Genomic DNA, 24,980 nt, shown 5'->3' on the forward strand with positions numbered 1-24,980 from the left:
AACCAGAACCAACCAGACCCTGGACCCAGCAATGCCAATCCTGCCCAGGAGGACATTAAGAAGCAACCATATAAAGAAACAAGGACATAAAACTCACTGGTTTAACCCTTTCATGCATGAATTGTGAGAACCTTAGACAAGATTTTTTCCATCAGTGTTTTTATTCCTCCTTAGGCATGAAAAAACAATGCGATCGAATTTTTTTTTTTTCCTATGGAGTTACAAAAATATCCATCCATTTAATTTTTTGAAGTAAAGAAACGTGTTTAAAACCCAATATCAGAAAGTGAGATGAAAACAATGAAATAAAAACATTTTTAACACTGTCAATCTGATGTCTTCTCACTTTTAACATTTTCTAATGCTAGTAATTACTCAATTCATGGAGATAATATGCAAAAAAAAAAAAAAAAATTCTTGTCTAACAAATAAAATTGATTTACACTTAAACATGTTAGTGCAGATCAGGTTTATCAAGAACAGAAAAGTGACAGTAATTGGTCTGAATGTCAGTGTATGGGAGGGTGCGTAAGTGTCCACTGTGTCGGCTGATATGGAACTAAAACAACAAAATTAATATACAAGAGAACAGCTGGAGAAGAACTGTCCACTGGAGTGACCAGTATGCATGAAAGGGTTAACTAATATTAATGTCTGTGAAAACATTTATAAGTCGGTCCAGTCGCTCACTGACGCCGTCGATTGTCCTCAGTGATGTCCTCTGGTGACTTGGGTGAGCACGGATATGCTGGTCAGATGGCATCAGGTATTTTTAGGTATTTATTCAGATGCAGATTTTGTGGAGGTTCATTTTTGGTTTTTTTTTTCTTTTTCTTTATATTTCTTTATTATTTAACACTGTTTTATTCAATAATGTTAGTTCCTTTGTTGGGATTGAACTAAAATAATGTTCTGATGTTAGCTCTGAACTAAGAATATGAACATTTGAACAGGATCTGAAACTGGAATGTCTGTAAAACATCATTCCAGTTTGAACACAGTTTGAACATTTTATGATATAGCATTAGATCCTGTTGGGATCAAATAAAAATGTGATTAGTATTTGTGCAGATTTCTGGTGTAATTAAATTTTCAAGGAAATAATCATTTTTAAAAAGAAACAAACACCAAATCACCTTTTTAAACAGTATCGTGATATATCGTATCTGATCGTAATATGTGATTTGTATTGTATTGCCAGATTCTTGCCCATACACACTCCTACCAGTTATTGAATATTTGGTATTTTTGTTTAAGGCTCAAGTTGATGAAATACAAAAAAATGTATAAAAACTGTATGAAAAACGTTTTGACATCCCTGCGTCACTGCACAGATTACACCAGAGGTAATCATAACGATGTGTCCTACCACATAAACCGGCTGTTGTAGTAGGTAACAGTGTGAACCAGGGTTTCTGCAGGTATCAGCAAATCTAATTTAATGTTTTACTGCCATTTAAGGCCTTAATTTACACAAAATGTATTTAATGACTTTTAATGCTTTTTAATGATGCGCAGAAACTCTGTTTAGCATTAAACATCTGACCGAGGAGCAAAAAATAAAATGTATATTAACCAATGTTACTGTTAATCACTGACATATGCCAGGATGAAAAATCCAATATAAATAATAACATTTTTATGAGTGTATTGGGGGGGGGGGGGGGGGGGGGGGGGGGGGGGGGGGGGGGGGGGGGACAGGTTGGTTTTTATTTGCATCAAAAAATGTCATTTAAAGGGTTAAAATCATGCCATTTTATTGAATATTTGGTGTTTATGGCTCAAGTTGATGAAATACAAACAATTTTAGATTTATTAGATCTGGAAAATCTTATTTCAAGAAATCTTACCAAGATAATTTTCACTTGTTCCATAGGCAGATTTTTTTTTTGCTTGAATAAGCAAAAAAATTTGACCCCTTTTACTTGAATTAAGCAAAAAAAATCGTGAAATTAAGACAAAAAAAAATCTGCCAATGGAACAAGTGAAAATTATCTTGGTAGATTTAGATTTTTTCCAGTGTATTACCAATGTTTCTGTTAATCCACTGACATATGCCAGGCTGCAAAAATTAAATGTAAATAATCCAATTTTTATGTAGTGTACTGGGGGGAAAAAAGTTTGTTTTTTGCATCAAACAATATGGCATTTAAAGGGTTGAAATCATGTCATTTATTGAATATTGGTATTTTTTATGGTTCAAGTTGATGAAACACAAAAAATGTAAAAAGTTAAAAACTATGTAAAACATTTTGAGATTCCTGCGTCACTGCACAGATTACACCAGAGTTAATCATAACGATGTGTCTACCACATACACCAGCTGCTGTAGTAGGTGACAGTGTGAACAGGGTTTCTGCAGACATCAGCAAATCTAATTTAATGCTTTTGAATGCCACTTCAAACACATTAATGTCCATGTCCAACTGCAGATACAGTTTTAACCAGGTTCTGAATAGTTCCTCCTCCAATCACTTCTGCTCAAACTCGTATTTTCCCATTTTTCTGACATTTGCTAATATTCCCTCCGCTCTTTCGTCACAGTATGAGCACGCTTACATGGCAACAGTGATTTCAGCAGGTGAGTTTTTGGTCTTTAAGGACAAAGAAACACGGAGGAACCAGGAACAAGGACCAGAACCTGAAGCCGACAAACAGAGGTTCATTGAATGTGGTGTAGATGGTGTGGAGGTGGATCAGTTTGTCCGAGGAGACGGTGTAGAAGGACAGAGATCCAGCAGGACAGTCCACGTAGACCGCCACCCGATGGGAGGATGAGGGAGAGGAAGAAGAGGAGGAGGGAGAGGAAGAAGAAGGGGAGGAGGAGGAGGAGGAGGAGGAGGAGGGGAGGAGGAGCGGGAGGAATCAACGAGGGTTATTTGTTTGTGATTGTGCCAGACGGAGAACCCATAATCGGAGCAGAACAGACACCAGGACTGAAGTTTCCTCCCAGCACTGGTTGAAAAAATCTCGTCCTTTCCTTCTGAGTCCGTCGGTAGGTCCACTGCGACGTCCACCCATCCCCTCCGCTCCACCTCCCAGTAACAGCGCCCAGTCAGACCAGTGCAACACAGTACCTGACAGCGGTCGAAGCGGTCCGGATGGTCCGGGTACGGCAGCTCCTCCTCCAGCCGGATCACCCTCCGGTTGTTGTCGGACAGGTCTGAGGTGTCTGTTGGCGGTGTGATGTCCAGGGTGAGCGCACAGAAATCTGAAGGACAGGAACGGACATGTGTCAGATCCATCAGCTAGCAACGATTTAACAAAGAAATGCCACAGCTAACATCTGATGGAACCACAGAGTTTTAGTCCAGTCTGAGTCCTTCAAACTGCAGGTCAGTGGTTCTGGAGGTGGAGAGGTTCTAGTTAACCCTTTCATGCATGGATTATGAGAACCTTAATCAACTGTCTTTATTCCTCTTTAGGCATGAAAAAAATGCCATTTTTGAATTTTTATGAAGTTATTTTTCATGGAGTTACAAAAATGTCCACTCAGCTGGACACCAGGAGGTTAACTTTAAGTGAAGAAACACATATTTAACAAGAAAAGCACTCGGAGAGCGCAGACCTCTGCTAAGACAGATCTGCCCCCACCCCCCATCACCACCAAAATTTATCATTGCCAGTATCAACATTTCCTGAAAATTTCATGAAAATCCATCCATAACTTTTTGAGTTATCTTGCTAACACACAAACAAACACGCATGCATACACAGAGCAAAGCGATCACAATACAAACTAATATTAGAACATTATAACTAAAAACGCTGCATTTTGTTTAATTTTGTATTTATACGTTACAGTTAACTCAGATTTTCTGATTATTTAAAGGGGATGTAAAAATACCCGACAGTTAGAGAGTGGAGAAGGTTTTCTCCTTCGATCAAAACTCTAACTTTGATTTCAAAATGTGTTTTTACAAACCACTGCTGTCTTTAGGGTTTGTTTTACAGGGTTCAGACATGAAAAACAGAAATATTAGGATAACAAAAAAACTGTCATGCAATGCATTTAAAGTGATGAAAACTGTGCAGTTTTTCTGGAAATCAACAGTTTTAAGACGATCTCAGGAGGAAACTGTAATGAAATGTACAAACAAAAGCCTGAGGGAAAATTAAGATAGAGTAAATCTAAACCAATCACAAACTGACAGTTCTTATTGAAACTACAGATTAAATCCACACTTACACTTCTTCAGACCAGGTTTTAACCTGTGTGGTCCACCATGGTCCAACCTGGAAAAACAAACAGATGATTTTATTTTCTGTCCAACATGACATGAGTTTAAGAAACAGGTAAAGGTCAGTGTCTTAAAGCCTCTACAATCTTAAAAGAAGAGAATATAATTACACTGTTTTTAAATATTAAATATTTGAATTGATTTTTGATTTTAGTGTTTTATTCCGAACATGCAATGACATTTCACATATATGCAAACAAGCCGAACACTCGAAAGGGGTGGGAGGAAGTGCAACTTCTTTAATCCACCCCCTCTCCATAAAATACTATAAATAATGTATATATATATATATATATCCCTCTTCCTTTTACATTACTCTTTTATATTTATATATGTATTCATTCACACACACACTCATTCATCCATATACACATACATCCGTTTCTACATATACCCATAACATACAAGTACACATACACACATACCAATACACATGTAGGGTCGGATCTACTAAGATCCCAGTTTGCGTGTCCTAATTTACTTGCGCAATCTAGAATTTTGCGTGTGGGGTTGAACTGCAGTTTGCAGGTAATTTACAAAGATTACTTGCGAAAATTACAATGGGTACAAAGTCTTGGAGACCGCCCTATTTAAATGAGGATTTTGCGAGCGCTACTGAGACAAAACGCTGTAAAAACTGCTGTGGGATAAACCAGCGCTAATGGGAACAGAGACTGAATGATCCAGACGCACGGAAATGTAACGTTGGAGGAGTTTAGTCACAGAGGGTATTGCATGACTCATTACCTTCGCCAACGAGGTTATGTTTATGCCAGTGTTGGTTTGTCTGTCTATCTGTCTGTCTGTCTGTCTGTCTGTGTGCAAGATAAGTCAAAAAGTTATGGACGGATTTGGATGAAATTTTCAGGAATGTTGATACTGGCACAAGGAACACATGATTAATTTTGGTGGTGATGGGGTGGGGTGGGGTTGCTGGTCTGCCTTGGTGGACGTCTGTGGTCTCCGAGTGCTTTTCTAGTTCAGTTAATTTTTCATTTTAAAGGTGGTGGTGGTGGTGGTGGTGGGGTGGGGGTATTTGGATTGAATGACTGTCAGGCGTGGGGGGGGGGGGGGGGGGGGGGGGGGGGGCGCATACGTCTCAATTATTTTTCCTTCCGTCACTCCAAAAATGTTCACACCAGGGAGAAAAGGCGTTCTCTGCATCTCATCTCATCATTTCCTTTGTCTCCTAACCACAGCCATGTATGTAATTACACATCCAAACTGTTTGCTCCTCCTTTTGAGACGTGGTAAATATAGATGCAGTTTCTATCAGCAAAATTACTTTGGGGTTTAATAAATCACTTGTGCGTGCTAAATTAATATATTTACATTTTCTCCTCCCAGCGCACACACAACTGCGTGTAAACGCACTATATTTCATATTCATTGTGTCAAATGTACTAACTGGATGCAGACGTTGCTATTTTGCACCCTTGAAAGACGCAGCCCTTAGTGCGCACTGTTAGTAAATCAGTTTGTACATTTTTTTTGCGTGTGCAATGAGTTTGCACACATTTGAATACCTTTAGTAGATCCGGCCCATAATCTTTTACCTATGTGTTCTTAATTGTGCTGGCAAATAAATAAATAATAAATAACTCCAAGAAAGAAATATATACAAAAACTAGAAGCACTCAGAGAGCGCAGACCTCCACCAAGGCCAATCAGTGGGCCCCCCCATGGGCCCCCCCACCCCAATCACCACCAAAATTTAATCATTTGTTCCTTGTGCCAGTATCAACATTTCCTGAAACTTTCATCCAATCCGTCCATAACTTTTTGAGTTATCTTGCACATGGACACACAAACAGACAGACAGACAAACCAACGCCGACATAAACATACCCTCCCTGGCGGAGGTAACAACAGTGAACATACGGTGACAATTAATAACCCTCATCCCTATATCTTTTGAAATGCATTCTCTTATAAGTGTTTTTGAATTGGTTTATGTTTGGACATTCCTTGTGCTCCTCCCTCAATTCTATTCCAAACTTTAACACCCCACACAGACAGACGAAAAGTTTTCCTAGCAGTGCGAACCTTCTGTATTTTGAAATTCATCTACCCCTTAAATTCAATCTACCCCTTAAATTCAATCTACCCCTTAAATTCAGTCTACCCCTTAATTCAGTCTACCCCTTAAATTCAATCTACCCCTTAAATTCAATCTACCCCTTAAATTCAATCTACCCCTTAAATTCTAACTCCCTTCCCTTTCAGTGAATAATTTCTGTATATTCCTGGTAGTAGATTATTTTTGGCTTTGAATATGATTGTGTTGTTTGTAGCTCTATGATATCTTTGAGTTTTAGTAACTTTGACTGTAAAAATAATGTGTTTGTGTGATCTGTGTAACCTGCCTTATGAATGATCCTTATTGCTTTCTTTTATCTGTGCTTTGTGTTTAATTTACCTGCTTAAAGAAGCTTCACAGGTCAAATCACCACGTTAAATCAGTATTTTTGTTTTTCACATATTCATCAGCTACTGTCTCCTCATAAATACCTTCTCACAAACTAAATTGTGATTTTAGTTGAAAATATTAACCCAGGGGTGTCAACCACACGGCCCATGGTCCAAAATCAGTCCACCCAAGGGTCCAGTGTGAATGAGCCTCCTGACCTCTGGTCCATACCCAACATGACCAGATGATGTTCAACAAGTGAACGGAGCAGAAGAACCCGTAGAGGAGGTTCAGATTCACCTGAGAACACCCAGTTTCCAGTGTGGATCCTTCAGTAAAGCAGACAGAAGCTTCACTCCTGGTTTTCCTGGATGGTTGTAGCTCAGGTCGAGTTCACGGAGGTGGGAAGGATTGGACTTCAGGGCTGAGGCCAGAGATGCACACCCCCCCTCTGTGATCAGACACCCTGACAGTCTGGAACAACAGGAATGAAGTGTTAAATGTTGACACCCTTCTACATGACACCCTGACCTAGGTGAGTCTTGACCAGGTTAAATAAAGGTTACATTTTTTAAAAAGCACTCTGAGCTGCTATGAACCTCCGAAGACCCATCTATGGGTTTTTGTCTACGTTGTGGATAGGGATGTAACGATTATCGGTATAATGATAAACCGCGGTAAAATTGTAGACGGTTAGTATGACCGTTTAAATTCTAATTATCATGATAACTGTTTGATTACCGCACGTTTAGAGGAAAAAAACCCTACATAAAGCTATGCTTTTATGTTCAATATTTGAGTATAGTTTTAATTTATGACAATTTTGATTTTCTATACCTAATATTTGGAACCAATATTCACTTTTAAAGTCTTTGAAAAGGTTCGTTAAGCATCTTTGTGTTATTTATGCAATAAAGTATACACAATTTTCAAATCGGATTTTTTTGTGTGTGTGTGTTTTCTGGCCTTTTATGTTTTTATAGCAGGTTAAAGTGAAAAAAATAATCGGCAGGTGATATAGATGAAGTTGTGCTGAAAAAAAAAGATCTCAAACATGGGTATAGTAAACATTTGTTTATATAGTATATAAAGGCAAAATCAAATGGACTCACAAACGGCCAAAATAGGCTCAGACTTTGGAAGGTTAATATTTGAATGTTTCTGCAACAGAAAGTAAAGTCAAAATACAACTTGGTTAAATTAATTTTAAGTGTGTGTATTAGTACTTTTTGAACATTTTGAGTACAATTTCAACAATACCACGATAATAATGATAACTGTGACAACTCTGGTCACAGTGACCGTGATATGAAATTTTCATATCGTTACATCCCTATTTGTGGACAAGAGTTTCAGAGCTTTACTTATTTATATTTGGGAAAAAAACAAAAAACAAAAAGGTGTCTACAGCAAAACACATCCATTGAAAAACAGGTAAAATTAGGCGGAGCTTACCAATAACCCCACCCAGTCGCAAAACACTTCAAAAAATCTTTTCAAAAAGTTTTCCACAATTTGTATAAAAGTGCAAAATATAAAAGCACACATGTCGAATTTGAAAAGAATTGGGTGAATAGTGTCTGAGAGATCGGTTGGACGAAAATCTCAGACAGAAGGACGGACAGAATTCCTGGTATACAGTCGTGGAAAAAATTCTTAGATCATCCAAAGACATTATAAACAATGGTTCTGTAATCCAGTCCTAACTCCTGTGTGTATCATGTGACTAAAACAGACAGAAAAGAAAACATGGAATGTGTAAAAGCACCGTTTTTGTCAGTACAATGACATATTGATGGAAGAAGTGAAGTGATTTTGTTTTTTATCAAGAAAACATGTTAAATGGATAGATATCAGCTCTGAAATTAAACTACTATGAGCTATTTTTGTTGGTATCATTATATTTGTCCAAACTAATGGACCTTTAGTTGGACCAGGCATTAAAACGAACAAGAAACTGAAACTGGTCCAATAACGTTTTTCACGACTGTATTTATATACTTCTTTTAAATATGTTTTATAAATTAAAGATGTATCTGAAAAATGTCGGATGTTGTTTTCACTCAAGACAATCTTTCATACAAAAAAGACAAAAAACAGATGTTCTGTCCTGGGTCTCAGGAGGTTAAAGGGACCAACTCCAGATCTCCATCAGTATTGTGGTCAGGAGAATGAACCCTTATGTCCCTGTTTTTAATGGTGGGGGAAACAGGAGAACTCCACACAAACCCAGTCCAACACCATTAACGTTCATTAACAGGATACTCTTTCAGAAAACAGCTTCCAACTAAGGGTTACCTGAGAGTTTCCAGGGCACAGTGTGGACTTTTCAGACCAGTAGAAAGTATCTTCACTCCTGAATCCTGGAGGTCATTGTTACTGAGGTCCACTTCCTTCAGACTAGACGACTGGGAGCTGAGAACTGAGGACAGAGCCTCACAACTTTTCTCTGAAAGACTGCAGAAAGTCAACCTGGAAACAAATGTTGTCCTTTAATACCTACAATGATATTTAATGTTTAATGTCTTACACTGTGACACATATATTTACCTCTGCCAGGAGGTATTGTGATCACTTTGCTTTGTGTGTTTGTTTGTTTGTTTGTAACTTTATTGGAAAACTCTTCCACCCATCTTTCCCAAATCTTCCCCACAGATAGGCCTAGGCCCTGGGACCAACCCAGTACATTTTGGTCCCAGTATGCCAAAGTTCAAGGTCACAGCAAGGTCACAACATCTACAATTTTCCTATCTGTCATCATTGAGCCATTTTCCAAAATTCATCAAAAATTCAAAATGACTCCGATTAGCCTCCAATTGGATCCACCTGTAGCTTAGAGTATTATCTTGTATCTGGAACTAAATTGTCCACATCCACTGTGGAATGTGGACTCTGTGGACATTTACATTGAACATTGAAAATCCCATTTACCACACATTTAAAATTAGAACTCAACAAGTATTGATTGGAATTGAATATAATTTGACAGACACATGACTGGTACCAAGCTGCAACTTTTTCTGCTGTATGGAACAACCTGGAAACTGTTGAATTTAAACAGAAATAGTCGATCCACACATGCACACTGTTCAGGGTGCTTGACAGAGGTTTGCGTTCTCTGAACACTTGTTACATGTATGTATATCCTCAGCTAAAATTCATAATATTTCAGCTTTACATCTCCACCTTTACATGCTGTCAAATGCTACTTTTACATGTCATCTTAGATTAGATTATTTTAGATTGAACTTCATTGATGCCAGACGCAACATAATACCAAATTTACACAAATAAGAAATATTACAAGACAAAAAGGAAAGAAAGTAATAACAATAGCTCTAAAATGGCACTGACAAAAAGGCAATTGCACATTAGAAAGTAAATCGATAATAAAGTAGTAATAATAATAATAAATAACAAAAAAGTAATTATGTTACATTAGAATATGTGCAGTATGTATGTATTTATTTATATAGTTTCATAAACGCAAAACTACTAATAATGATAATTAGAATAAAGTAATAATAGCTAATAACAATAAACAGCAAGAAAACTAAATTACCAACAACAAATAAACATTGCACACGTGTTAGATCTTATATGTTATTTTCTTTGTGTTGCATCTTTTACATAATTTTTGTCTCATTGCTGCTTTAAAGAACAGTTTAAAGCCACAAATGACCATCTGAGGTTTTCAGTTTTCACTCATGAATCAAACCAGTCCAATATTCACTGTGGTACTTGTTTGACGTCAGCCTCATTACATATGTACACACAATTATGTTTGGTCTTAATGTTTATTCTGCATCTTCGTCTAAATTTTCTTTGATGCTATTGACTATAAGGTCCTTGTTAACCATTTCCTTCCTCCTCACCTGAGAATTCCCAGGGTGCACTGGGGTCGGGTTAACGCAGCACACAGAAGCTCCACCCCTGAATCCTTCAGGTCGTTATTACTCAGGTCCAAGTCCATCAGAACCGAACACTGAGAGCTGAGAACTGAGGACAGAGCTTCACAACTTCTGTCCGACAGATTACATCCAGTCAGGCTGAAACACAGTCAGTCATTAACCCTTTGAAGACCATGTGTGGCAGGAATTTACTATTTATACAGCATTCAAGTTACTGTAAGTCCTGAACTGTTCTTGTTACAGACAAACGTCATCTTTTAGCTGAGATCAGGTTCTTTCTATTGGTCTATAGCAAAATAAGGTAGAGGTCTGCATTGGCTGAGGGGGAGGGGTGGAAGTGGGCGGAGCAGAGAGCAGCAGAGGGCAGCCGGTGACAGAGAGATGGAAGATTTTATTAGTTTTAGTAGCATTTTAGCGAGGTTTTAGTGGTGAATTCTTGAAAATAATTATATATAATAGTGATAGTGCTGTTTTGGAGTGTTCTACTCGTGTGTTTTGCTGTGTTTCTGTCAAGTTTCACTCTTTTTTTCCCACTGTTTTCTGTATTTTTCTGGTTTGCATAGTTCACTGGTAGTTGTATTTTAGCTGTAAATATTATATAAATGTATGTATAATTTTTAGACACATGTAAATCTATATGCAAAATGCTAACCAGGGCAGAAAGAGATGCAGTGTGCCTGTAAAAGAATCCGATGATGTATGTTTTATCAGTGAATGAGGGGGTCTGTTTACAACTAGACAGGAAGTGAACACAGACTATCACACAGGATAAAAATGACTAGAAATAAAATTTAAAAAAATTAAAAATAGGAAGCTGTAACACGGACATAGAACGATCTAGACAAACTAACATGTTGTGAAATCGTTTAAAGTTTATTTCTATAATTTCAGAAAATTTCATTCTAAATATTTAGAGCTGTTTTTCATAATAAATATAATAAAAAAATCGACTCCGTTTTAAAATGTTTTGCTATAACACTGTTTTAAGCATTTATTAATAATGATAATTAATGGACAGATATTGAAAATTAAGTTCTTCCTAAAAAAAAGGTGCAAAAGAATTGGCAAAAAAAGACATTTTCTGACACTTTCATTCCAATTAAAAAAAAAACCCTAAAGAAAACAAGGCAGCCTACTTACAGGGTCAACATTATAACAATGAAGTAAGAAGATGAACGTGGCCTTCCTTAACCTCCTGTCCCATTCAAATAAATGAGTAAATTAAATTAAATATTTCATAGGTGATTATTTAAAGCTGCGTATGACTGTCATCGCCAGTTCTTCATCAAATGTGTAAAAATCGAGTCTTAGCCTAAATATCAGGAATCCGTAAGTCTTTCCGTGATTACGCCCCTGAATCTCTGTTTACAAACAGAGCTGGTAGGTCAGTCAGGTGTTTTCGGAAATTTGTCGCAACATGCATTGTAGGAAGTGGATCTCCAGCCATTTCCATGTTTGTTGCCGCTGCCATAATGCAGGTGCGTGGAGCTCCCCTTCCCAAAATGCACATCGCAATAAATTTACGAAAATGCCCGAGTGACCTACCGGTTCTGTTTGCAAACAAATGGTTTGTTTATGGTGGAGTACACTTCAAAACTGTTCACCGTGAGGGAAGAGATTCAGGTGAGTAATCATGGAAAGACTTACAGATTCCTGATATTTAGGCTACGACTCAGGTTTTACAGATTTGATGAAAAATTGGCAACGAAAGTCATACGCAGCTTTAAAGTTCCGTTCAATGGGATGCTGTTGCTGATATGGTTAAAGTGAGCTCTAATGAGTGATAAAACAGCTCAGTCTGAGGTCTACTGGTTCTGTTAGACCGGTGTCCGTCCTCACCTGAGGATGTCCACGGTACAGTGGTCAGTCTTCAGTCCAGAACACAGCAGCTCCACTCCTGAATCCATCAGGTTGTTGTTTCTCAGATCCACTTCCTTCAGACCAGACGACTGAGAGCTCAGAACTGACGACAGATCTTCACATGTTTCCTCTGACATGTGACAGCCGTTCAACCTGCAACAAAAACACAATTATGCTTTTAATACTCTGCAACTTAGAAGTTATTGTGCGTCTAAATATTTGTGGTACGTGATTAGTTCTGGAGGATTGATATTCTTTAGCGTTACTTCGCTACATTTCTAAACTAAACTTCTAAAGTTAAATTGTGTGAAAGGACAGAATTTTACGCTGTAGTTATTTTGACATATAGTTCATATTAAATATGTCACAAATATGACAAAGTCCTTGAATTTCCCTGGGGATTAATAAAATGTCTATCTATCTATCTATACTGTCCATAATCATCCATCCATCCATCCACCAGTATTATCATCCATATTATCCATCCATCCATCCATCAATACCATCCAAATCCATCCATCTATCCATCCATCCATCCGAACAATATCGTCCATCATCATATTCCATATCATCCATCCATCCATACCATCCAATACCATCCATCCATCCATCCATCCATCCATCCATCCAACAATATCGTCCATATCCATCCATCCATACATCAATACCATCCATCCATCCATCCATCCACCCACCAGTATCATCCATCCATCCATCCAAATTACTTAATAATAATGTCCACATATTTCTAAGGTGCAGGCTTTAAAACCAGCCATTTCAAACCATTCTCTCCCTACACCTTTACTGTTTTATTATGTCTCTGATCAATGTTATGTATGTGCAAAATAAATCAATAAATCAATAAATCTTATTGTTACATTATGAAACTCAACAAAAACACGGCAAATCACACTAGTAGAACATTTCAAAACAGCACTATCACTAGTATATACAGTTATTTACATTCTGTTAACAACCAATAGAAAGCTCCCAATCTCAGCATTCGGATGACGTTTGGATTTCGTTAACAGCACATACGGTTCAGGAGCTGCGATAATTTGAATGTCGGTGAATGCAAAAGTGAGTCGCCAGAGAATCGTGTAAAAAGGGTTAAAGTCACTATATAAGCTTTGTTTTTCTTTATGATCAAATCAAATGAAATTAATCTGAAAACAAGTATCAGACAGTGTCACACTTCAATAAAACCTGCGTCTGGACCTGAGAGTTTCCAGTTTGCAGTTTGGACTCTCTAATCCACTCAGCAGCATCTTCACTCCTGAGTCCAACAGCTTGTTGTTACTCAGATCCAACTGTCGGAGACTGGAGGATGGGCAGCTGAGGACGGAGGACAGGACTTCACAGCTTCTCCTCGACAGTCTACACACTATCAAACTGTGATGAAAAGGAAGACAGTGATGTGTTTAATATTTGGTAATGACCATCTTATTGTTTTCTCTGTTCATGTTTGTGCACAGAATCAGTTGATCTTACGTTTGATGTGATTATCGTCTGAATTGTTTTACAGTAGAGCTGAGACTACAGAATCTTCCTTGGGAAAAACCATCCAAGGAACCTCCTTCTGGGGTAAAATCCGATTGAAAATCATGAGTTTGGTTGTTTGTTTAAAAGATGGTGAAGGCTGGAGAAAGGATGTTGAAGCTGTGCTGCAAGGAAGTCGGGGCAGTGTTCAGGGATGGACAGGATGTATACAGGATGGTGTCATCAGTGTATAAACAGAAATGAGCATTGCCAGCAGTATGGATACTGTTGTTTATGTACAATGTTACAAGGCTAGAAAGTTTATTCATGTTTGTTTAAAGTGACTCTTTAGTACAGTGTTTTTCAACCTTGGGGTCGCCTGGAATTTAACCCAAGATCTGGACAAAAATAATACCTTTTAAGACTGTTTTTCAACCTTGGGGTTGGAACCCCATGTGGGGTTGTTCGGAATTCAAATGGGGTCACCTGGAATTTTGAGTAATTGATAAAAATTAAAAAAAAAAAAAAACAAAAAAAAAAAAAACAAAACTTACTAATAAAAAATCTATGGTGAGTTGACAGAGGCAACGCCAATCCATAAAAGACATGACAAACTGAAGCTGAAACTGAGGCACTGTGGTTCTGTTCATCTGTCAAATGTTCATTGTGGTCGGTTTCAGATGCTGCAGCTCTTTCATAATTCATAGTTTCAGTTCTTGTTTGTTCAGTATTAATTGTCAGTCTTGTAAATCCAAGCTGGACTGACTGTACTTATCCTGACCAAGGAAAATCAAATTCTCCCTTTGTACAGTAATCTACACCTGCATTTACTGCCTCTGTCCAGAATAATATACATTATATAGACTAAATGTCCTCTAAAATTAACCTTAATTTGCAACATAGTATAGCAAACTATTACATGATCAAAAACAGATTAATTTTAGCAAAAAAAAAATGTCTTGGTTTGAATGTCTGGGGTCGCCAGAAATTTGTGATGTTAAAATGGGGTGACGAACCAAAAAAGGTTGGGAACCACTGGGTTAGTATCTGCCTGCAAAAAATGCTAATTTGTGTTTAGTTCATCCAAAGTTAGCTGCAACAACTATGTGATGTTTAGTTACTGAAGAAATGACAATTGAAATAACAAAATCAGACAATAACTCAGTAACTGCTTTAGCGGATGCTTTGCTGAGCCAATGCCACAAATGTTGGAGTTAAAAAACCTTTTGGTTCACTATAAAACTCAAGGGAGATAAACTATGGTCACTGTCAGTTGGAATGACCGGTTTCCAGTCACTTGTGGCTTCACTTACAATATTGCAACATTGGTCCGATACAATACAAATGTAGAGTTTTTAGCAAAATAACAGCAATAACAACCCCCATACCTAGCCTATGAGTCCTGAAACCAGAACGTATTAAAGTAAAAGTTGTTAAAATATGGCTTTATAAGAGATTATGGTTCTGATTGTGATTTGACCTTAAAGGTGTGTATGACATTCATCACCAATTTTTCATCAAATCTGTAAAACCTGAGTGATAGCCCCAGTAACACGAATCCATTAGTCTTTTCGTGATTACGTACCTGAATCACTCCCTTCACGGTGAAGAACTTCAAATTGTACTCCACTGCAAACACTCTATTTGTTTACACAGCAAAACAAAACCTAAACGAACCCGTCACTCTGTTTTTTTGGGATTCCATGCAGCCGCAGTATGGCCATAGTAGCAACAACCATGGAAATGGCTTAAATTGCTTTTTGCTACTGCAGCTGCGTGGAATCCCAAAAAAAACAGAGTGACGGGTTCGTTTAGGTTTCGTTTTGCTATGTAAACAAATAGAGTGTTTGTGGTGGAGTACAATTCAAAGTTCTTCACTATGAGGGGAGTCATTCAGGTGCGTAATCATGGAAAGACTAATGGATTCGTGATATATAGGCTATCAGTCGGGTTTGACAGATTTGTTGAAGTTGAGTGTTCACCATTTCCTTATGATGAAACTGCATACTCAAATTAAATGACTCTGGAAACAAGTATCACAGTAAAACCTGTATCACAACCTGAGGATTTCCAGTTTGCCGTTGGGACTCTTCAGTGCAGAACACAGCATCTTCACCCCTGAATCATTCAGGTTGTTTTGACTTAGATCCAGTTTCCTCAGACTAGAGGAGTGGGAGCTGAGGACAGAGGACAGAGCTTCACAGCTTCTCTCGGAGAGGTTACAGCTGGTCAACCTAAAACCAAAATGAGCATATCAATACTCTTGATATTCCTCAGGAGTCATTTTTCTAAAATAATTCAACTTGAAGGAATCTGACATGTTAAAATCAGCTCATTTCGTTCAAAATGTGAGAAGGCTGAATGTGAATATTAAGATTTTCTCCCAAGTTTTAAACCTTTTTGGTTGGTGCAACTCGGGTCCAATGTACGGAAGTAAAAAAACAAAAAAAAACAAAAAAAACACTATCATCAGCAACATATATCTACCCTCTGACTCGTTTTTCCTCTGCTTCTTCCACATGAAACTCCAATACACTACAAACTTCATCTCACCTGAGAATGCCCAAAGAGCAGTGTGGACTCTCCAGTCCAGAAGAAACCAGCTCCACTCCTGAATCCTGGAGGTCATTGTTACTCAGGTCTAACTCCATCAGAGTAGAACACTGGGAGCTGAGAACCAAGGACAGATCCTCACAACTTCCCTGTGTCAGACCACAACTGTTCAACCTACAAGTAAACAGCATCACAATTATATTATTTTAAGGGTGATCAGTATCTGTTGTTAAAGTTACGTTTTGCTGATGATTAGATATTGTTTGTGCGTCTGTTCACAACTGGAGGGACTGCATCTGGAGCTGGTGCTCATTGTGGGTTATGACATGGACGACTGGTTCTAAAATTCTTCGTACAATAAATGTGTCTTCTTTATAATGCATGAGCACTAAATATTATGAGGGAAAGATGGTGTGAGATTGAAAAGTGGATGGGGTGGCATTGGCAATGATGTATGCATTGTACCAGTCTGTTGTGGTGAAGCTTTTCATGTACCGCTCAGTCTACGTTCCTACTTTCACCTATGGTCATGAGTAGGTAGTGACCAAAAGAATTAGACTGTGAATACAAGCAGTAGAAATGAGTTTCCTCTGCAGGGTGGCTGGGCTCTCCCTTTTGAGCTCCTCCTAGTTGGCCAAGCTCCTCACCCTGTCTCTGCATAGGACCCTAGCACCTCCACATCCTGAGGAGCCAGATGAGGTGGTTGATCTGGTCAGGATGCATCCTGGTGAGGTGTTTCATATCCAACCAAGGGGAGACCATGGGCAAGCCCAGGACACGCTAAAGGGATTACATCTAGACTGTCCTAGGAACACCTTTAAGTCCACCCTAGAGGAACTAGAGGATGTAGCCTGGGAAGAGGGGGGTTTGGGCTTCTTTGATTAGGCTGCTGCCCCTGCACCCCAGACCCAGATAAGGAGAAGAAGATGAATGGATGATTATTTGTCAGACAAGTAACTGAGTGATATTGTTGTCTACTTTACCATGTCGCTGTTGTTGTATCTCTAACTCGTGAAGACCCTGAAATACTTAAACTTCTCCACTTGGGGCGGCAACTCTTCCCCAATCTGAAGGGAACATGCCACCCTTTTACAACAGAGAACCATGGCCTTGGATCTAGAGGTGCTGAGGCTTCCTTCAGATGCTTGACACTCAGCTGTGAACTGCCCCAGTGTAAGATGGAGGTCACAGTTCGATGAAGCCAACAAGACTACATCATTAGTAAAAAGCAGAAATGGAACTGTGACACCGTCAAACCAGACCCCCTCTGCCTTTTGCTGCACTCAGAAATTCTGTACATTTAAATTATGGACAGAATGGGGGACAAAGGACAATCCTGATGACATAAAACCCACACTGGGAATGAGTCCACCTTACCTCTGACAATGTGAACCAAACTCTGGTTTGTTCATACAAAGACAATAGTCTGTGGCAGTAGGCCATGGACATCAAACTCACAAGTCCCCCCCCTGCAGTATTCCCTAAGGGACATGGTCAAATGCCTTCCCCAAATTCACTACGCACAATTGAACTGGTTGGGTGGCACCTTTTACTACCAGTGTCTGCCCACTAGGTTCCAGGATTGCTGCCATGAAAGGCACCAACAACCTTACAGCTGAAGCAGCTGTTTTAATACTAAGTCAGTCCTAGTTACAGTTCGTAACCTGCAAATTCCAAGTGAAATTCCTCCGAAAGTAAGTATCAAATTTTCTATCCTGACCTGAGAGTTTCCAGGACACAGTTTGGACTCTTTAGGGCAACACAAAGTATCTCCACTCCTGAATCTTTCAGGTCGTTGTTACTCAGGTCTAGATGTCTCAGAGTAGATGACCAGGAGCCAAGAACTGAGGCTAGAGCTTCACAGCTTCTCTCTGACAGATTACAGCCAGTCAGCCTAAGGAAGAAAAAGTGAGAAACTATTTTTACACCACCACTTAAAATAATAAATGAAAACATAATCGATCTACCTACAGAGTTTTGTTGGAGGCTTTGACCACTGGCAGCAGCCTCAGAAGAGCCTCCTCTGAAGCAGAGTATTTCCTCAGGTCAAATATGTGCAGGTCTTTTTCTGATGACAACAAGATGAAGACCAGAGCAGACCACTGAGCAGAAGTTAGTTTATCTGTGGCGAGATGTCCTGAACTCAGGTAGAGCTGGATCTGATCCTCTAGAGATCGATCATTCAGTTCATTCAGACAGTGGAACAGATTGATATTTTTCTCTGGGAGGACATTTTTCTTCATTTTCTTCTTCACGTATTTAACTGTTTCCTGATTAGTCTCGGAGCAACGTCCTGTCTGTGTCAGCAGGCCATGCAGAAGAATTTGATTGGACTCCAAAGAAAGACCCAGGAGGAAACGAAGGAACAAGTCCAGGTGTCCGTTTGGACTTTTTAAAGCTTGGTTCACAGCAGTCTGGTGGAGATGCTGCAGTTTACACATTTTTCTTAATAGTTTAGATCTTTGGGTTTCCTCTGAAAGCAGATTGAGTCCAGTCTTGATGAAGGTCTCATGGACATGAAGAGCAGCCAGAAACTCCTGGACACTCAGATGGATGAAGCAGAACATCTTGTCCTCATACATTCCTCTCTCCTCTTTGAAGATCTCTGTGAACACTCCTGAGTACACTGAGGCTGATGTGATGTCGATGCCACACTCTGTCAGGTCGGATTCATAGAAGATCAGGTTCCCTTTCTGCAGCTGCTCAAAGGCCAGTTTTCCCAGAGACTCGATCATCTTCTTGTTCTCTGGACTCCAGTGTGAATCTCTCTCAGATCTTCCATCATACTTGATGTTCTTCTGTTTGGTCTGAACCACCAGGAAGTAGATGTACATCTCAGTCAGGGTCTTTGGCAGTTCCTCTCCTTTATGATTCAACATGTCCTGCAAAACTCTAGAGGTGACCCAGCAGAAGAGTGGAATGTGGCACATGATATGGAGACTTCGTGACATCCTGATGTGGGAGATGACTGTGTTGGCCTGTTCCTCATCTGTGAACCTCTTCCTGAAGTACTCCTCCTTCTGTGGGTCAGTGAACCCTCTGACCTCTGTCACCACGTCAACATACTCAGCAGGGATCTGATTGGCTGCTGCAGGTCGTGTGGTTATCCAGAGGCGAGCAGAGGGAAGCAGGTTCCCCCTGATGAGGTTCATCAGCAGCACATCCACTGAGGTGGACTCTGTCACATCAGTCAGGATCTGAGTGTTGTTGAAGTCCAGAGGAGGTCGACACTCATCCAGACCGTCTAAGATGAACACCACCTGGAGGTCTTTAAAGATCCAGATTCCTGCTTGTTTGGTTTCAGTGAAGAAGTGATGAATGAGTTCCACTAAGCTGAACTTCTTCTGTTTCAGCACATTCAGCTCTCTGAAGGTGAGTGGAAATGTGAAGTGTACGTCCTGGTTGGCTTTGTCTTCAGCCCAGTCCACACTGAACTTCTGTGTCACGACCGTTTTCCCGATGCCGGCCACACCCTTTGTCAGCACTGTTCTGACTGGTTCACCTTTGTCATTTGTGCGATTAAAGATGTCGTTACATGTGGTAGTTTCTGGTCTGTCTTGTTTAAGGGAGGTTCTTTCAATCTGTCGGACCTCATGTTCCACATTGACCACTCCGGTCTCTGCCATGGTAATGTAGATATCTGTGTAAATCTCATCAAATGGTTTTCTGTTTCTCGTTTTTGTGAGTTTTTCAATGAAACCCTTAAATTTATTCTTTAGCTTGACTTTGACTTTCTGCAGACACTGGGCAAGAATGTCTGTGTGAGGACAAAACAAATAACATTAATAGATGTAATCCCTTCACTTCTAATAATCTGTTCAAACTAGGGATGCAAACAATTAATCGACTATCAATTAATTGTCGATAAGAATTTGCTCGATTAAATTATTCACTGTCGGTTAATTGCTCTTTTCCACGGCGGGATTTGTGGTGTTGACAGTAGGCGGCGCCGCTGCCCAAACTAGGCTTTACTGTTGCGACGCTGCGACTGGGATAGCCGGTCATTGAACTGGATCATGGCGTTGAAGAGTTAGAATCACTTTATGGACATGGTGGAGCCAAACACAGACCAGCCCATCTGTTTGTGGGACCGGTGCCCCCCCCGCCTAAATACACGCACAACTGTGGGGTCGGTATCGGATCGGAGCGTTTTCCCTGGAGGCTGATCTAGTCCACAATCCTCTGGACTATCTGGTCAGTGAGACAGAAGTTGAAAACATCCTCCAGGCTCCTGATCCAGGCCACTGGTATGTCCCACAGTCATCCCGGTGGCCACGCAAAGAAAGCGCGGGGGGGGGGTCTATCCGCTGAAATCTCACTCCATCATGACAGGTAATGATGCAAAGTCAGAAATGCCCATTTTTTCTAAACTGCCCCTCTTTACATCCATTTATTTTATGCAATTTCTCTGCAGAATTTTCTTTAGTTCTACTCCATAACTGTCATTGCCTGTACTGAAATAAAAATGAGCGAAAACCAAACTAAATGCGCAACAAAATTAATAAATATTTGCAAAATGAACTAAAAAGAAAAGAATATTAAACAAAACTACTAAAAAGGAACTAAATATGAAACAAAATTATCTGAAAGTAACAAATCTCGCTCCATCATGTCAGTGATGCAAAGTCAGAAATGGCTGTTTCTTCTAAACTGCCCCTCTTCAGATCCATTTATTTTATTGAATTTCTCTGCAGAATTTATTTAGTTCTACTCCATAAATGTCATTGTCTGTTCTGTATCCAATGGTTAATTAAATCAATCATTAAGGAATATGACATGCTTTTTTTCATGAAGTATAGAGACAATATTTAGCTTTTATTCTTACAGACCCTATCGAAAAAGAAATTCAGGTTCTCAGGTAAATCGCCGCTTATCAATTAATCGTTAATCGATCAACAAGGTCAACCAACTAATGTTTAATGGATTTATTGATAATTTGCATCCCTAGTTCAAACTTCATCAAATCTCGTTTTAATTACTTACCTGCAGGTTCTGAGGTGCACTGTGATAAGTTCTCCACAAGATGATTCTTGTCCATCTTCACCAAAACCATTGTGGCGACTTTAATAGTGTTGATACTGTAGGTCTTCACCATCTGATCGACTGTGTCCACTCTGTCGGCTTCTTCCAGTCGACTTATCGGGATGGCCGGGAAGGTTTCCATGATATCCTGCTGCTGCAAGTACCACTTAAATACTTTAAAGTCTTCACTTCCCAAATCCTCCAGCGTTCCAAAAAGGACCTCTTTTGGCGTTGCCATCTGCAGGGATCCACAAGAAACCAAAATAATACCTTCACCTCAGTACCAACGAATCAGTAACTTCAGTCTGAATCCAAACTGTCATTTTCTTTAACAGTGTCTTATAAATTCACTTAGATTCTATAAACATTGAAGAAAATTTGCACCAAATATATAATCATAAAAAAATATATAAGCGCTGATTCGGGATGTAACAATTACTGATATAATGATAAACCGTGGTAAAATTCCTGGCGGTTAGTATTACCATTTAAATTGTAATTATCATGATTACCGTGTGCAATTACCGCACTTTGAAAACTCACAGAGACAGAGAGAGAGAGAGCTCCATCCTATCTCTCTATCTGTCTGAAAAAGAAACAAAAAACTCCAACTTCATATGGAAAATGGTCAAACAATGGTCATAAGGTGCCATCTGTAATGCACATTTGTATGTTTGAGGTTTACATGTTAATATTTGAATGTTTCCACCAACAGAAAGTACATTGTGCCTTTTATTTTATTTGTTTTTTTTTTTTGTTTTTTTTTTTCAAAATACAACTTGGTTAAATTATTTCAGTGTGTGTATTAGTACTTTTTGAACATTTTGAGCACAATTTCAACAATACCATGATAACAATGATAAGCGTGATAATTTTGGTCACAATAATCGTGATATGAAATTGTCATATCGTTACATCTAGGGATGTAACGATTACCGGTATCACGATAAACTGCAGTAAAATTGCAGACAGTTAGTATTACCATGTAAATTCTAATTATCATGATAACTATGCTTGATTACCGCACTTTTCCAGAGAAAATGCCGATGTAAAGATCTGCTTTTATGTCAAATATTTGAGTATAGTTTTAATTTATTACACTTTAAATTTTATATACCTAATGTTTGGAACCAATATTCACTTTTAAAGTCTTTGAAAAGGTTTGTTAAGCATCTTGGTGTTATTTATGCAATAAAGTATATACATTTTTCAAATCAGATTTTTTTTTGTGTGTGTGTTTTCTGGCCTGTTATGTTTTTATAGTAGGTTAAAGTGAAAAAATAATAGACAGATGATATAGATGAAGTTGTGCTGGAAAAAAAGATACCAAACAAGGGCATAATAAACATGTCTGTATATAGTATATAAAGGCAAAATAAAAGTACTGAAAAACAGACAAAATAGGCTCAGACCACTAAAGGTTAATATTTGAATGTTTCTGCAACAGAAGGTACATTGTGCCAATTATTTTATTTGCTTTTTTGTTTTGTTTTTTTGTTTTGTTTTGTATTTATTTTCAAAATACAACTTGGTTAAATTATTTCAGTGTGTGTATTAGTACTTTTTGAACATTTTGAGCACAATTTCAACAATACCACGATAATAATGATAACCGTTATATGAAATTTTCATATGGTTACATCCCTAGCGCTGATAAACCTTTCTGCTGGTGGTGGACAAACGTCTATAGAAAGATTCTCACCTTTTCGTATGGCTTCAGGTGAACTCTCCACCTTCACCAGAAGAGAAGGAACTGTTCAGTCCTCTTGTCCTGATGACACAGTGCATTCATAGAGATCACATACAGTCCACTTAAAGGAGGTACACATAGTACAGGGGTGTCAAACTCATTTTAGTTCAGGGGCCACATTCAGTTAAATTTGATCTGAAGTGGGCCAAACCAGTAAAATAATAACATAATAATATACAAATAATGTCAACTCCAAACTTTTCTCGATATTTCACAGTGAAAAAAAGTCAAATTAAACAATGAAAATGTTTACATCTACAAACTGTCCTTTCAATCAATGTGAATTACTTGGACAAACTGAAAGAATAAGTGTAATTTTAATAATATTCTGCCTCAGTTTATTATTTCCACATGTACATTATAACGTACAGATCACAGTGGATCTACAAATACACACAACATTTAGTATCAGGCAGAATATTGTTAAAATTGCACTAATTTTTCTTAAGACATTTCAGGTTCTTCACATTTGTTCAGATTATTCACATTCTTTGTGAAATTATACTTTGTTTCAGTGTAAATACATGAAAATATTTACATTTACAAAGAGAACATGTTTTTCACAAGATATAGGGATGTGGGTTATTAATTGTCACCATATGTTCACTGTTGTTTATGTATACATTTCCTTCTTTGAGATAGTTATTATTTGTATATTTATTCACCAGCACAACTAAGAAAGGCATTGGTAAAAGATTATATGTGTATTTGTATGTTGTGGATATGTATAAACGTATGTATGTGTATATGGATGAATGAGTGTGTGTGTGTTTTTATGTTTATTGCTGATATATAATAAAATAAAACATTTTGACACAGAATTGTAACTCGACTCCTGTTCCTCATTCAGGTTCCCCAGATCTGTTGAAAACAATAATGATGATTATGAATCTGTCGAACACGAAAAGCAGAACATGACACTGTGAGCTATGAAGAAGTGTGTCTCTTCATTCCCTTTTTTTTTGCAAAACAAACACCCAAAGAAACACAAGCTAGATTCATATGAAGGGTTGATTTCCAACTATCTAATCAACATCAACAGAAATTCATTTGGGTGTATTCCTTCAGTTTAATAGTTTGGTTCATAAGATGTAGCAACAACACCGCAGTAGTTTAAGGAAACCAATATTTAAGGCACAAAAATATTGAATGACCATTCATCTGAGGACTTTTGTGGTTGTTTTGACTCATTTAAATACTTTATTTAATGCACAGGTGTCAAACATGTGGCCCGGGGGCCAAAACTGGCCCACCAAAAGGGTCCGATTTGGCCTGTGGGATGAATTTATGAAATGCAAAAAGTACACTGAAGGTATTAACAATCAATGGTGTTAAAATCATTTTAGGTTAATTCAATCTAAAATGGGTCAGACCAGTAAAACAATAACATAATAACCTATAAATACAGAAAACGACAAGTTTCTCTTTTTGTTTTAGTGTAAAAAAAAGGTAAAATTACACAAAAATGTTTACATTTACAGACTAGCCTTTTACAAAAAATGTCAATAACCTGAAATGTCTTAAGAGAACTATGTGGAATTTTACCAATATTCTACCTGTTACTACATGTTTTGTGTATTTCTAGATCCACTGTGATCTGTAAGTTATGATGCACATGTATAAATGATAAACTAAAGTGTAATATTGCTAAAATTGCACTTATTTTTCTTAAGAATTTTCAGGTTGTTCATATTTCTTCATGTTATGTTCAAGTACAGTTTGTAGATGTAAACATTTTCATTATGGAATTGGAA

The 24,980-nt window shown here is 38.2% G+C and overlaps 1 protein-coding gene and 1 long non-coding RNA gene across 2 annotated transcripts in view; one reads left to right on the forward strand and one right to left on the reverse strand.

Annotated features, from left to right (window-relative positions):
* Positions 1–2,672: 2,672 nt before the first annotated feature.
* Positions 2,673–24,980, reverse strand: part of LOC115414722 (NACHT, LRR and PYD domains-containing protein 12-like) — a 51,508-nt gene continuing 29,200 nt past the window's right edge. Inside the window, exons 7-19 of the mRNA XM_030128001.1 lie at positions 23,179–23,247; positions 21,438–21,714; positions 18,426–20,211; positions 18,175–18,348; positions 16,455–16,628; positions 15,962–16,135; positions 13,641–13,814; positions 12,402–12,575; positions 10,527–10,700; positions 8,950–9,123; positions 6,952–7,125; positions 4,190–4,236; positions 2,673–3,211 (exon numbers count right to left, since the gene is read on the reverse strand). Of these exons, the coding sequence (XP_029983861.1) occupies positions 2,697–3,211; positions 4,190–4,236; positions 6,952–7,125; positions 8,950–9,123; positions 10,527–10,700; positions 12,402–12,575; positions 13,641–13,814; positions 15,962–16,135; positions 16,455–16,628; positions 18,175–18,348; positions 18,426–20,211; positions 21,438–21,714 (4,017 nt within the window). The 5' untranslated portion in view covers positions 23,179–23,247 and the 3' untranslated portion in view covers positions 2,673–2,696. The remainder of the gene's footprint in view (positions 3,212–4,189; positions 4,237–6,951; positions 7,126–8,949; positions 9,124–10,526; positions 10,701–12,401; positions 12,576–13,640; positions 13,815–15,961; positions 16,136–16,454; positions 16,629–18,174; positions 18,349–18,425; positions 20,212–21,437; positions 21,715–23,178; positions 23,248–24,980) is intronic.
* Positions 12,152–15,865, forward strand: LOC115414731 (uncharacterized). The gene is made up of 2 exons (XR_003934709.1): positions 12,152–12,185; positions 15,799–15,865. It is a non-coding gene; the product is annotated as an uncharacterized LOC115414731 (long non-coding RNA).

The sequence above is a fragment of the Sphaeramia orbicularis genome, chromosome 24 (genome assembly GCF_902148855.1).
Source record: "Sphaeramia orbicularis chromosome 24, fSphaOr1.1, whole genome shotgun sequence".
Taxonomy (NCBI): Eukaryota; Metazoa; Chordata; class Actinopteri; order Kurtiformes; family Apogonidae; genus Sphaeramia; species Sphaeramia orbicularis.